Source organism: Antedon mediterranea, chromosome 2, assembly GCF_964355755.1.
Source record: "Antedon mediterranea chromosome 2, ecAntMedi1.1, whole genome shotgun sequence".
Classification (NCBI taxonomy): Eukaryota; Metazoa; Echinodermata; class Crinoidea; order Comatulida; family Antedonidae; genus Antedon; species Antedon mediterranea.
Genome location: NC_092671.1, coordinates 20,587,205 through 20,602,177, shown reverse-complemented (window position 1 = coordinate 20,602,177; position 14,973 = coordinate 20,587,205). Strand labels below are relative to the sequence as shown.

General features: G+C 33.4%; 1 protein-coding gene across 4 annotated transcripts in view; it reads left to right on the top strand.

The window, feature by feature from the left end:
* LOC140040711 (TRAF3-interacting protein 1-like) overlaps nucleotides 1-14,973 on the top strand; it is a 115,024-nt gene that overhangs the window by 38,260 nt on the left and 61,791 nt on the right. For all 4 annotated transcript variants that reach the window (XM_072086846.1, XM_072086845.1, XM_072086843.1 and 1 more), the window contains exons 3-5: nucleotides 10,229-10,277; nucleotides 13,789-13,901; nucleotides 14,827-14,949. In XM_072086846.1, coding sequence (XP_071942947.1) covers nucleotides 10,229-10,277; nucleotides 13,789-13,901; nucleotides 14,827-14,949 — 285 coding nt within the window. The remainder of the gene's footprint in view (nucleotides 1-10,228; nucleotides 10,278-13,788; nucleotides 13,902-14,826; nucleotides 14,950-14,973) is intronic.

Here is a 14,973-nt window from a genome sequence, read left to right as displayed (position 1 = left end):
AGAACAATAGGCATATGGGTGAAAACCATTATACAGGATATAGATGCTATCAGTAATTTGTAAATGTACTGGTGGTGTAAATGTACTGGTGGTGTAAAGAAAGGGTAAAACAAAAAGAGATGTCTTTTGATTTGTTAAATCTAGGCCAGTAGGTAGGTCTGTTACCATGTCAGGACTGACGATGGACAGCCAGGCCCATAAATAAAATAGGGAGAGGCTTAGGCCATCCCTAGACCTAACCACAAAATAATCAATTAAACTCCTAAAATCAATCTAACCCTAATAAACTGAACTTAAATAATCTTTTCTATATCAGTAAAATCGTGCGTGAACTAGTCATCAAAGCCCTAAAAACTGGAGCCTGTCTCGTTGGGCCCGATCTTGGTAGCAGGCTACTTTCTTATCCATGTGTGGTATTGGTGTAACATCGGAATATAGCTCAACATTGGTTGACATTTCGTTGGCGATTTTCAGGTTCACGCAATGTCAAATAAAACAGTGTAGTTTTGAAAAGAATTGATGTTAGTCTTATAGTTATACTAATACTAAATTAATTAGATTATTTTACGGAAAATATATTTTTATTAAAATTATAATTTTAATTCCAGAAAATAAATTTTGGGGAGTATAATATAAATAAAAAACCTGATTGATAACAAAATAATTGCATCACCTTTTATTTTAACCTCGTGACATGCGATCGTGTTTTGGAACTAGGGTGGGTGTTTTCCAAAGTTATTTTTAGTGCACATATTTTGCTCACCACCGGCATCTGAGCTTATTTTTGAAATACTTAATAATAGATAAAATACATTTTAATATATAATAATATAAAATATATAATATAATTTTTATTTATATGAATTTTAGTGCGTATTTATTTTAAACTATGCAAATATGCCTCTATTATTAGTGACAAAGGACAAGGAAGCCCAGGTCAAAAACATATTCACACGTCGTCCACGATAAACACATTTTAACTTGAAAACAAAACATAGTAATTATTGTAATTTTGAATTGGTATAAGGTCACATCTTTAAAATATAAGTTTCCTATTAATTATTTTCTAATGAATTATTATTAAAATACAGTATCATGTCACATGTCGCCCTGCCAAACTAAACTTTATGAAATGAGCTTTGCGCTGCGTCTGTAAACTCTCAGTCAGGAGAGTTAGCCTGCTAAACTTTACATTGGAAGAATAGGGATGGAGCTTTACGTCCGCAAACTCTCCAGAGTCACGAGAGAGTTAGACTGCTAAACTTTACATTGGGAGAATAGGAAATGAAGCTTTGCGTCCGCAAACTCTCCGGAGTCACGAGTGAGAGTTAGCCTGCTAAACTTTACCGGAAGTCGAACGTTTCGCCTGAACAATTTTCTATTCAAAGCATACAGGCAAGCATTGGTAGATGGGGGGAAGACAACAGATAGAACAGCATTCGTGTTCTAAGGTCTTGGCTCTAAGGAAATTAAATACTTTTCTAAGTTTCAAAATACGTTATATTTGATGGATTTTTACAAATCAAAGTTAAATTTGTATGTTTTAAATACTTCTGAACACATTTATCTTGTTTAAAGTGATGAAATATGTTTCTGAAAAAAGTTAGGATATGCTGAAAAAACTTGTAGTACACATGTTATCAGTTGATTCATCTATTATGTAAACAATGCTAATTACTTGTGCAAATAAAGTATAGCAGGATACCTGCTATAATTTAGCAATTTTGACTGGTGACTCTACTTTATTTATTTATTTATTTATTTATTTGGAATTACACCTTTAGATCGGTGGCACACTTAGCACAAAGGTGCATCCTTCACAATATAAAATATAACAATTAACAGAAAAGTAAAAAAAGGCAAAAGCAACTATCAACCCCTATCTTACCCCCCCCCCCCCCCCTCCCAATTTATTTACATCGATACATACAGTAGATCATTACTTTACACAAATGAATACAAAACAAGATATAGTAAAAGTGTATAAAATAAAATCAACTTGTAATGCAAGTAGTTCTCGAGAAAATACAATTTCAGTTTACTTGTTACTTTAAGACTGCCTGCCGGCTTTTGAAAAATTCTGTCCTATCTTTTAACACTAGCAGGTCTGAAAAGTATACCAAAAAGGGGTCCAGAATTGGGACCATGGTACCAAATGGTCTCAAAATCTAATGGAATGGTCCTTGACCACATATCTATCTGTATGGGCCCGTTTCTGCTGCCAACCCAAAATATACCGTATAAATATACCGTATAAATATACCGTATATATACCGTATATGAAATTCGTGCACCGTTTCCGCTGCACATACTTCGTGGGTGGGTTGTAAAAAAGTTGGCTTTCATTACCCAAAATGCATTTCGTGAGACGGAAGTATGGATTGACCTCGTGTGAGTGAGGTTTTTACAAAACAATGATGGTTCTCAAAACGTCGTAGCATTGCTTTCTATTTTAAATCTAATGAGTAGAAGTAGCAACGAATTTACACCGCACATACAAGCACAATCTAGAAATGTCACTATAAATAAACTCTGTTATTCAAATTGAGTTTATATTATGCTATATTATCCTATATTGCCGTTTTAATTTCCATTTTCTATTATACAGTATTTTACCATGATTTTACATCACGTTGTGTAAGAACATTCGATTTATTGTAATTAAAATCTTGGTATCGCTTCTGTTGCCATGCAGTCTTCCCCCAACCTTCGCTTCCCCCCACAATTGAATTGCAAAAATAGTGATTTGTTCGGTCCACAGTGACATTTTGATCTGTTGCTTGCTTTTACACGTGTGTTTCAACTTTCAATGCAGCAGAAAAACCAAAACAAACGCGTCGCGCTCTGTTAGTTTTTTACCTCGTGTCATGAGTCGGGTCACATTTACGGTATATTTTGAGTGCAGCAGAAACGGGGAACGAAATATACGGTATATTTTGGAATATACCGTATAATATCCACAAACGATGGGGATATTTATGCAGTATATATACCGCAAATATATACGGTATATTTTTTATGAGACCCATTTCTGCTGCCAAAAAATATACCGTATATAAAATATACCGTATATATACGGTATATTTTTGGCAGCAGAAACAGGGCCTATATGAACAGTTTACCACCCACAATTACAAATGCTGTTTCAATTTCTTTATTTTCCAAAAAATTAAAACAACACCTAATGTTAAACTATTAAAAAGACAACGATCGAATGTCGCAATTTGATTTATGCTGCTGAACATTGATCTACTGTGGTTTTTTAGTTTTATTTTCTGATTCTTCAATTTGATTGATCTATTTTTTTTAATTTATTTTTTTTTCCTTTTGTGTGCGTTTTTTGTCTTGTTTGTTTCTCTTAATTTCCACTCTTATTCAAATATCCATTTTATTTGCATAGGCATACCCAGCACAAGATTTCCTCATCTTCTCGGGATTATGCCTTCCTCCATAGCCAATTTTCTTAAATTCACTTTTCTTTTGTATATCCAACAATCATCTATTTCATTTGTTTATATACCTTACCATTTCTGTTTATTATTTTGTATTGTATTGCTATGGAGGAAAATAAATGTCTTTTTGAATTGAATTGAATTGAATATTCATTTAGGTAAAGATCTTGTAATTACTTTTTGAGTAATCCTGCTAACAAACAAACAGACAGACAGAAATGTCATTTCTGATCATTTTTGACTAAAAATGTCCCAATAGACTAAATGTATACCTTCTGATCAATTTGAGACCAAAATTACCTTGCTGTGACCAGTGTTTGTCGAGATTTAAGGACCTAGTGCTGTTTGGTCTTGGTCTTTTTCTTTTTCGAAATGTGTAACCAAGACAAAATTGATTGTTTGACCACCCTAAACCAATTCTCTGAACTTCAAAGTGCATATGAAAGTTGATCTAGCTACTAGAGTAATACTAAATTAGCCAGACTTTGATAATGAGAAAGACTCAAAAATTCTATTTTTTTTTTTAATATTTAAAATTGACATTTGAGGTGGATGTACATAATAATAATAACCGGTTAGATATCAAAATAAAGAGTTTTGGAAAATGTGTAGGCGTTTTCCAAAGTTATTTTTAACTCGCGGATTTTGGCTTGCCGGCTTTTGTACCTCATTAGGTGATCATTTAGAATAAAGTGAGCAGCTATTGTTATTGTATAAAATCTTTATTCTTCTTCTTATTTATTTCTCTCTGTACAAATTTATGTAACAAATATCTCAAAAAGTTAAATGTCAATGATTATCAAAATTTCGCAATGTCTTTCAAATACTGTAACTTAGTCCTAATAAGCTTTTCAGCGTGATCACTCATTTGTGACGTCATTTATACGCCATTTTGTAAAATTACATTAATGAAATTTACTACACGTAAACTTCAGGTCAAGGCTAAAAATATTAGCAAATAAAAACGCATGCGCACGTAGGGTCATGCGCGTGAAATCGCGCGTTAAAAATTTAGAAAGCTCAAAATTACGTTTTGATCAATTTAGAGCATGAATTAGGCCATTTGTGTGTTTCAAAAAATTACTGCGCAAAAACACATTTTTGCGTGCGCGATACGTAAGAAACGTAAAAAGTATTTTTTTTTGTAAAAATCGCATTCTTCTCACCATCCTTAGTCCACTCACCAAATTTGAGTCCATTCCGAATTAAAATAACGCTATATGAGCAGGTTAAAAATGACAAAATGCGCACAAAAGTGCTGAAAATGGTGAAAAATAAGGCATTTTTAAAATGAAATTAATTCTTTTTTTTGACTTATTCTGGAAGCCATTGAGTTGTAGATATGTATTCATGTACACATTTTACGTACAAAATGTTGTGACGTCATCAATTGGCCACTTGAATTTAAAAATTAGGTTTTTTTCTCTTTCGTCATAGATTATCACATTCAACAGAGCGCATCTCGGTTATTTTGTTCCAGATTTTTGCTAAAATTTTAGTATATGATTGCACAATTAATTATCTTTCTCATGAGTTGTCAAAATTTTCATTTTGATGACGTCATCACACGTAAAAACTTGAATAACGTAGGTCGTGTAATTTCACCTACTGTACACCATAATTTTGAATATCTTACAGCTCTTCAGAATAAAATGTGACCTTGATAATTATAATTTAGTATGAAAGCTGATGAAATGTAGATATGAATTGATATAAAAATTAAGCCTATCGGATGTTGTGACGTTATGAAATGGCCAGTTGAAGTTAAAAAGTAGTTTTTTTTCTTGCCCACTTTGCGTGGGCAAGTATAAGCGCACTCTGATTAAATAAAAACAAATTGTACCAAGAATAAAATTTAAAATCTACTGTATTTACGGTCATTGATTGATACCTTCACTTTAAAATATATGTAAGCTAAAAAATAAAAGCAAGATACTGGATATGAAACTTTAGACTTTACTTTTGACTGTTTAGACTTTACGAAAATACAAGATGCTAAAGAAAAATTGTGCCGTGTGAATTACAGTAGGCCTATGATGAGCGCAAACACTAATATATATATACGAAAGCATAAATTGGGTGTTTTCCGTGGTGTATTCATTATTTGATACTGGGAACCTACGCTGAAGTCAAACAGATGGCAGAGGACAGGGGAAATTAGAGGGTCATGAATGAATGATACATAATATAGCCTATAAAGATAAAATAAAAAAGTGGACATACCGTACATCTAATGAAAAACCCATTGTTGCGGAAACACGAATTGTTAATTGGTTTTCATATTTAACATGTTCGTGTGTTTTTTTTTTACATTAAAAATTTTTTTTTATTTCAATGGTTTTGATATTTTGCTATTTTTTTTGTGTGGGAGATTTGGGGCCGGATTTATCAAACTTGCTTAGCAAAAAAATCGTCTTAATTTTGCCTTAAATCCTTGATTTTGCCTAAGTCAGATTTATCAATATATCTAAGCAAAAATATTTGCTTCATTTTGTCTTAAATCTAAGACGAATAACACCCTGCCTTAAGATGACAAATTTCGTCTTATCTCATTTCTGCAACAGAAACATTCTTTTTTACAACGCGAGCGCGCTAGGCCAGAACATTGAACATTCGCTGTACTACGGACGCTAAAATAATGATATCGATCTTCATAAAGATGGCCTAGATTGGACGAGCAAAACTATTTTCAGGATAGGTACAACCCATTTTACTAACTTTAGAACACTGTATCGGCTGCCAAGGGTGGCTGTCATTGATAAAAATAAATGTTGATTTGATTTAAGTTTAGAGCGAATGATTTTTGTATGTATTTCTGACTGTTGTGTTCTTTCTCTATTTCAAGTAATAAAAAAAATAGTAACCAGAATGCACCCTCTTTTGATGGAATTGAAAATACGGAGATAAAATGTTATAGCGCCGCCATCGCTAAGACTAAAGAAAAAAAGCTAATGCGCAAGCAAGTATTTTTCGTCTTAAGACATAATTTGCTGTCCTCTACAGTACAGAAAGAAATTACTGCTTCTTGTGCTAAACGATTTACCGTATAAGTCGCACTTTTGACACGCAAATTTGACCTCTAAATTAAGGGTGCGTCTTATACACCGAACGTTATGCCTCACACCACACACAACAGATTGTACATATCTTCACCTTGTTGGCTAGCCTAGGCCTATCATAGGCTACCTATCATTGGCGGCCACATGGTCTATGGTATTCGACTAGTATTTTCTCTAGTTGATTATAGCATGGACCTAGCGTATACACTTCTCGGATACATAGATACTAATCGAATACGATTGTCCATGAAAACGTGCGCCCTCTCGAAATGATCGAGCGAGGCTAGCCCATACACGTGCGTGTTACACACACGCTCATGCACTCGATGTTGCGGGTACGAAACTCATGAATAACATAATAAGTTAGAAAGAACTTGTTGAGGTTGGTCGCGGCCGAGCCTAGGTAAGAAAAACCCTAAATAAAGGACTCCGTTGTAGATATAACAATATATTATTACAATAATATTGATTACTATTTAAAAAAAAACATTGTTTTGATGAAATATAAAGTGCGTCTTATACATCGACGATATAAAAAATACCGATATTTTACTCTCAGTTAGGGGGTGCGTCTTATACACAGGTGCGACTTATACACCGAAACATACGGTAGATACATTTTTCAAAATATTGCAAATTCTATTATTATTCCACATCTAACTTATTGTAGTGTAATCTGTGGTAATTGTGGCTCGAGCTTTCTAAAAAGAGTAAAAACTGTACAAAATAGAACAGCCCGAATCATATTTGGCCTATCTTGGGACACACCAAGTAAAGATGCACTTCAGCGAGTAAATTGGCTTACCCTCTCAACTAAAGATGAGTATGAATGTTGCATGTTAATTTATAAATTTATGACGGGCGTGCACCCACATATCTATCAAATCTGGTTAAACAAAATAATTTCAAATATAACTTTAGGCATAAAGATACAAACCTCTATGTTCCGAAACCTCGCACTGACTATAAAAAACGTACTATTTGTTATAGGGCGGGGGGGGGGGGGGGGGGTTATAACTTGAATAAACATAATATTTATATCAAGATGCCACAATCTCTGAACGTATTCAAGAAAGAAATTGCAAACATATTTAAAACAGGTAGCCTAATGCTGTATTATTTTATAAATTCTTTCTTTTAATGTTTTTGTATAAATGTTATAATTTCCTGAATAAATAAAGATTTTGATTGATTGATTCATAATGGTAACCGACAGAAAACGTACAAGGAGAACGTCCTTCTAAAACCTTTTTACCCGAGTCATTATCATTCCGAGAACCATTTTTTTTATTTATTTATTTATTTATTTATTCAATTTCCAGGTATACAGACAACAACATTAACAAACGAAGTGTGGATGGTGGCTCTCCAATACTCCAAACCACATACATAAATCACATAAAAATTGAAGACACACATAAACTTTAAAATATATAAAATACACATCAAAAGATCATAAATATGAAAACTACAAAATATTGACATAAACAAATTGAGCAATCAACAATTATAAGTAATAATTGTAATTACACAAAGAAATGCACAATTTAAAGTTCAGTAATAGTTGAATGAAGAGAGTTTTTAAATTGGCTGAAGCTAAATAAAAATCGGTCTTTGATGGGGTCATGGATATTTTGCCAAATACGTGGAAACTGATTGAATAACGAGAATTTTAGACAAATCTTGCAAATTTGAATTAAAAAATAACTTTTTCAGGGTGTCTAGGGTTAAAATCAATATAATTGTGTATGTCAAAATCAATATGACCATAAAAACACTTAACTACAAAAATAATACTGAGATACTTTAATCTCTGGTCAATCGAAGGCAACTTTAACCTAAGTAATCGCTCCTCGTATTCCACCAGGCACACATAACTTGGTGACTCGACGAAGGGATTTATTAACAGCAGTAATGTGCTGCTTTTGATGTGGAAACCAGACATGGGCAGCATATTCCAGTCATTTACTGCCACAAAGCGTTTAATAAACCCAAGAATTTGGAGCGATTTAGTAGAGACGGCATTAACATGCTTGGACCAAGAGAGATCAGAAGAGAAATGGATACCAAGGTATCTATGCGATTTAAATCATTTTGGAGAGAAACTACATCAACATTAGAGCATATTGGCCGAAATATGACTGTATCGTCAGCATACTGCCTGAGTTTGGAGGTGACAGACATTGGAAGGTCAAAAACAAACGCATTAAATAGGATGGGGCCCAAAACAGAGCCCTGTGGAACCCCGGAATTGACATCATTCCATTCGGACACCTGACCATTAATGAGGACATGTTGCTGCCGACCTGAAAGAAATGAATCTATCCAGCCTAGCATGTGCCCACACACTCCGAAATCATGGAGTTTATGAAGAAGCTTAGAGTGGCTGACGCGATCAAACGCCTTTTCCCAGTCCAGAAAAATAGCATCAATAACAGGAGGATTGGCAATATCAAGGGTTTTAGCCCATTCATGGTATAAAGAGGTAGCTTGAGTAACACATGAGCGGCCTGGATAAAATCCATGTTGAACAGGGCTAATAAAACCATTACGCTGCAAGTGTTGGAGGAGATAATCTGCCACAAAGCACTCAAGTACGTTACCCACGACTGAACAAAGTGAAATAGGTCTATAATTCGATATTTCGTTTCTGTTACCAGATTTGAATATTGGCTAGCTTCCAATCCAAAGGAACTCTACCCTGATCAAGAGATAATTTAAAGATCCTACACAGGATAGGAGAAATGATCGGTGCAGCCATACTTAACATTTTGGGAGTAATCCCGTCGGGTCCAGGAGATTTATTTGTATCTAAGGATATTAACAGAGCTCTAAAAGTTGTGTTATTATCAATACAAATATGAGATGAAGAAATAATATCATTATGCTGACAATTAGCCGTTTCATTGTTTAGACTAAAACTGTCGTTGTCTTTGGTAAAATTAGAATGAAAGAAGTTAGCAAAAGCATTTGCAACTTCAACATTTGAATTAATAACATTACCGTTATGAGTAAAGTTAGTTTCAGAAGTTGATTTGCGTTTCTTTTTTACATATTACCAAAATCGTTTGGGGTTTCTCTTACATCCAATGCTTAGGTTGTGCAAGTATTCAAAGTGTGATTTTCTCGTAAGTGTCCGCAAATTATTTCTAAGTTTTTTGTACTTGTCCCATTTATGTACATTGTTTGGATGTCGTTTACCAGCCCTAAATAATCGCCTCTTTTTACGTGACAACTGAATGAGTTCACTAGTTATCCAAATTGGTACATTACGAGATCTACTTTTCACCTTAGGTACACAATCGTCAATGGCTGCGAGAAACAGGTCTTTAAAATACGACCAAGTTAAGTCAATGTTAGGCTGGTTAAAACACAAATCCCATGGGACTGCATTCAAAGTCTGAAAAAGATCATCATGAATGACTTTTTTATACTGATAAAAAAATCTGTCGACATGCTTAGGACGGACCAGCCGTCCTGAAATGTCTAAATATATGCCTACATGGTCACTCGTACTTAGACCAGGTTCACTCTTGACGTTGCGCACGATGTCATTACTGTTACAAATACCAGGTCTACACTTCCTAGAGGGGGAGCGAGCGAAGCGAGCTCATCCTCTAGTTAATTATAATTTCTGTTACACATTTTTAATTTGTTTTAAGAAATTGTATTTGAAATGCCTGTAGCTTTTAATCTATTTTCAATCTCTATTTTTAGGATAAAGACAGTAAGGTAGCATTTTTGCAGAAGGCCATAGATGTCATAAGTAAGTAATTGAATATAAAATAAATTTTGTTTCTAAAGTTTGGGGCATAAGCTTCTACCGTAATGAAATTTACACAGTAGGCTAAAAATATAATGTAAAGATGTCATTTCTTGATGTTGCTTCGTTCAAAATTGGGAATTTAACAAGAAAATTTGACTTAAAATGTCGTAAATTGTTTACCGCGAATGCGACGAAGTGTGGCTGAAATTATGAGACGCATGCTTTTAGAAAAAATAAAAAAGGCTTTCTAAATTCTATCACAGCCAGCCTGGATCAAATTTTTGTTAAAAAAAGGTGCTCAATGTATGTTTGGTAGGAGCCTGAGGTAGCCTGAGGTAGAAACATGAGCAAGAATACAGTATTGTACTCATTTGAAATGGTGCACGGCATGCAGCACAGGGCTGAGGGTATTTTTAATTTAAACATTTTACGTTATCTGTAAATATTTTAGGTTTTATTTAGGTTTCTTTATATGTTACTGTATGTATTTTATTATATTTAAATGTATTGTAAATTGTAAACTACTAGGAAGTGTAGACGATGGTTCTCGGAATGATAATGACTCGGGACGTAAACAGTTTTAGGACATTCTGGCCTGGACAATTTCTGTCGGTTACCATTATTTAAATGCTTTTGATATTCGTAAAACTAAACGTACTCACTAACCTAAGTGTCTTAGATGATTAATTAGGTTATATGCATGATATGCATATAACCTCTTGATTCTGTCAGAATCTTTATTTATTTCTTTATTTATTTATTTATTTATTTATTCTTTCCTTAGCACTATTTGTCCGTCAATTATCTTGATATCAGTTTCATCTAACTAAGTCAATTTTTCAGAGTATATTCCTTATGGCCAGGAATCGATGTGGTTATGTTTTCACTGTGCGCAATCAAACATTACGCGGTCTACGCGCGATTTAACGAAATCACGTTTGTAATCATATCTTCACAAGCATGAATCACTTTTAAACAAAATTTGATACTCATAAATTTTAGGTCATATTTCATCATATGGCAATACAATTACGTGCGTAGCGCATATAACTCATGCGTACGCGCGCTTAAAATGTTCAAAATTGTCAGAATTTATTTTCGATGAAATTAGAGTACGTTTCAGGCAATTTTAAGCGTTTAAAAATTGCCATAAGTGCGCAGATTTTTGCACGCGCACTGCGCGTCAAACGTTATTACGCACTGTTTTTGTCCGATTACTGTTGTATAACCTTTCTTTAACAATATCATCATATTGTATTAACTTTTCAACGCCAAACAGCGTTATACGAGTACGTCAAAAGTGACAGGCTACGCACGTGTAAGTTAACAAAATGGTGAAAATATGCTAAATTTTAAAATTAATATATATCGTTAGAATGCTCGGGAACACAGATTTTTTATTTCATTTTTTTGAAGTGTATGTATCATATGTATGATTTATTATGAAATTAAGAGAACAAAAGTTGATTAAGTCATCATTAATGGCATATTAAATTTACAAAAATTAATTTCGACAATCAAACAAATTATACAATTTTCTTAGGCCGAAATAACAAACTTAACATTAACTTTCTTCCTTAAGAAGTTCATATATTAAAGTTAAAAGTATATAGTTTGACAGTGCATCATTTTTAAAAATCTTTAAAGATGTCATCATAGTAAAACATTATAATTCATTGCGGTATGTAATAATCTATCTGCACCAAAGTGGTTACTGCATAGTAAATACACGGAGGAATATTTCCATATTTTTTAGTCAGTTGTGTATGGCTCGGTGGTCTTTGCTCGTGTCTATAGCATTTAAGGTACCGAGTTCGAGTCTCACCTTGGGAAACGAAACAAAATAAGATTTTTTTTTATTATCCGTATTGTTTGTTCAATTGTATTTCTTAGTGTATAGATTATACAGATGATTTATAATGAAATTTATTTAAAAACACAAAATGTGGTTTATGACATTATATACGCAGAAGGATCTTTGATCGGATTATGATACCGGCTATTGTATTTGCGTTAGCAAGATCCTATCATATATTATAAATAACTAAAGATTCTGAGAAAATCAATCAATCAAAATATCTTAAATCAATCAATTATCTTTATTTAAATCAATGCATATAACCTATAATTCGTCATAGTGACGAATTAAATCTAGTAGTGTTTTAGGTGTATAGTGTTTATTGTAGATATGAAAAGTGGTAAAAAAGAATATCAAATGCTTGGTAAATTGTAGATAACAGTCCAAAGAAATCTACTAAAAATTGTATAATTGTGTTATAAATATAATGCAATATTGTGTGTATAAATGTGGATGGGCGTATATTAGATGTATTTGGGGTGGTGGGGGGGGGGGGGGGTGAGTAGCAAGATAATTATTTTAATTGATGTTTTATTGGGGAGGTGTTCCAGGCGTTTATTCAAATAAATACCATCCTAATTGGTATAATTAATACATTATTCCGCGACACAGTGGTCCTGACGGGACACAGATAACAACTCGGCTATCACGGGTTTCATTCGATTTCAAAACAAAAGCTGTTATCATCAATTCTCTCGATGTAATGTAATTTTATATAATTATTTCCCACAATTTACTCCTATGTTTCATGAATGTACAGTATTTAATTTGATCTTTATGTACTACTATACCTTCACACGCTCGGTCCGAAAATAAACACAAAAAACAAAATGGCTATCGCCACCAAGCATCAACAGCCAACTTAGTTGAAACCAACACCTTCCGTGAACCCGGAAATTACTTCTATTCTACCGAACGTAGAGTTAAAATTTACCGATTGAAATCAGAAAATTTCTTATAAAACCCTTTATAATATCTTCCTAAGATAGAAATATGGCACAATAGCATCGAACTGAAAACTAATGTTATCAAATCTACTTTTTGCGGTACATCTGAGATAGATAAGGCGGAGATTTATACCGAAGTTTTTGCATTGTGCTCGCCTATGTCAGAATTAACCATAATTTATAATTTTATGTAGATACTTAAATTATTGTATAAACAGTTATTATTTTACTGTAGGTTTTATAGCTTTGTCAATGTATTTTTCAAAGGGTGCTTATGACGTCTCATGCTTGGTGGTTGGGTATAAAATCTAATGTTAAATCCCAAATTTTGAACGACGCAACTTCAAGAAATGATCTTTACAATATATTCTGAACCTTCAGTGTAAGTTTTATTAAGGTACAAGATACCCCAGTGAGACTGAGAGTGATTTTTGACTTGGACTAAAAACCGATATTGAAAAAGCCAGATTGCAGTTTCAAAGCAGACATACTGTTTATTAATGATATCAAATGATCAAGATTCAAGATTCAAGAAATTGTATTGGTCCACTTTAAAATGGAAATTTGTAATGTTTTGCTTGGCACAATAAAACAACCAAGCAATTGACTCTCTTACAATGCAAACTATGTAAAAAACTAGCATATATTTCATAGAATGACCAATGACACAATCACATTACTTATTTCCATACAACAATAATTACAGGTATGGTTAGTGGCAAACAACTTACAGTGAAGACATCTAAGATTGTTGCAGGTCATGAGCCTGACAAGACCAATGAAATGCTGATAGCGATGGCAAAATGTATTATTGAGAAGGTAATAATTGATTATTGATTACTTTGATTAATTAAGAGGATGTTAAAAAATGTAATAACTATTAAAAACGTGTCTCAACCACTGTGTAATCAAAGCGTTTATTTAGTTAAAACTTCGATCCCCCCAAAATTGATAATCACATATTCCGGTTATCACATGATTGAGTCACGGTTGGTTGCACACTTCTTTTTTACACGGCGGAGGTGAAATAAATTCGCCAATTTGGCGAATAAGACAATATATTTTCACTATTTGGTTTTACAATTGCCGTTTGGCTCACAAAAAAAAAAGGCTGACCTTCATTTTCGTCACTTTAGGGTCGGTCGGGCGTGGCCAACACAATAATTTTTCTTTTTTTGGCCTAACCATTGTGATTTGATACATGGTATAATTTTTTTTTTACTCCTAGAATAAATAAACCTTTAGAAGCATGTACAATGCAATTTAACAATGTACTGTTCGCTAACCCTACCTAGGCTTGGAGACTTCAAATTTTGTAGCAGCACTATGCACCGGTTAGCCTAATTTAGACGGATGTATGCCTACGAGACGATATCAATCTATCCTTGTTTTGCTGGTATAGGCCCACGCTGTAAATTTTTTAATCCTACCTTGGGTTAGCAAATTATAAATACACCGATGTCTAGGCTTGGCCTATTGCAACATAAAACAATATATCCTGTTCTACTATATATACAAAGGCAGCTCGTAGGAAAAGTTGCAGTATTTTCTTTCTGTACGGTAATGGTTACCGATAACAATTTGGCCTTTCATTATTTTTTTAAAACTACAAAATAACCTATTCAAAGCCTGATTTAATTAATTGTAATTAGTTGTAATGGGTTTCCACAGAGGAAGAATAATTTTGTTCTTGCTTTGTTTTCAGATAGTTTACTAACTTGGAATGTTTTTTTTTTATATACAGTTAGATAGCAGTGAAGCTGTGAAGAAAGTACTAAATGGTGAAACACTAAAGTCAAGTAAATTACCAAAGAAAGAGGAGAAAGAGGGAAAACCAAGTGCAGACAAAAGTTTGAGAGACAATAAAGTATGCATTATGAATCAATTCACT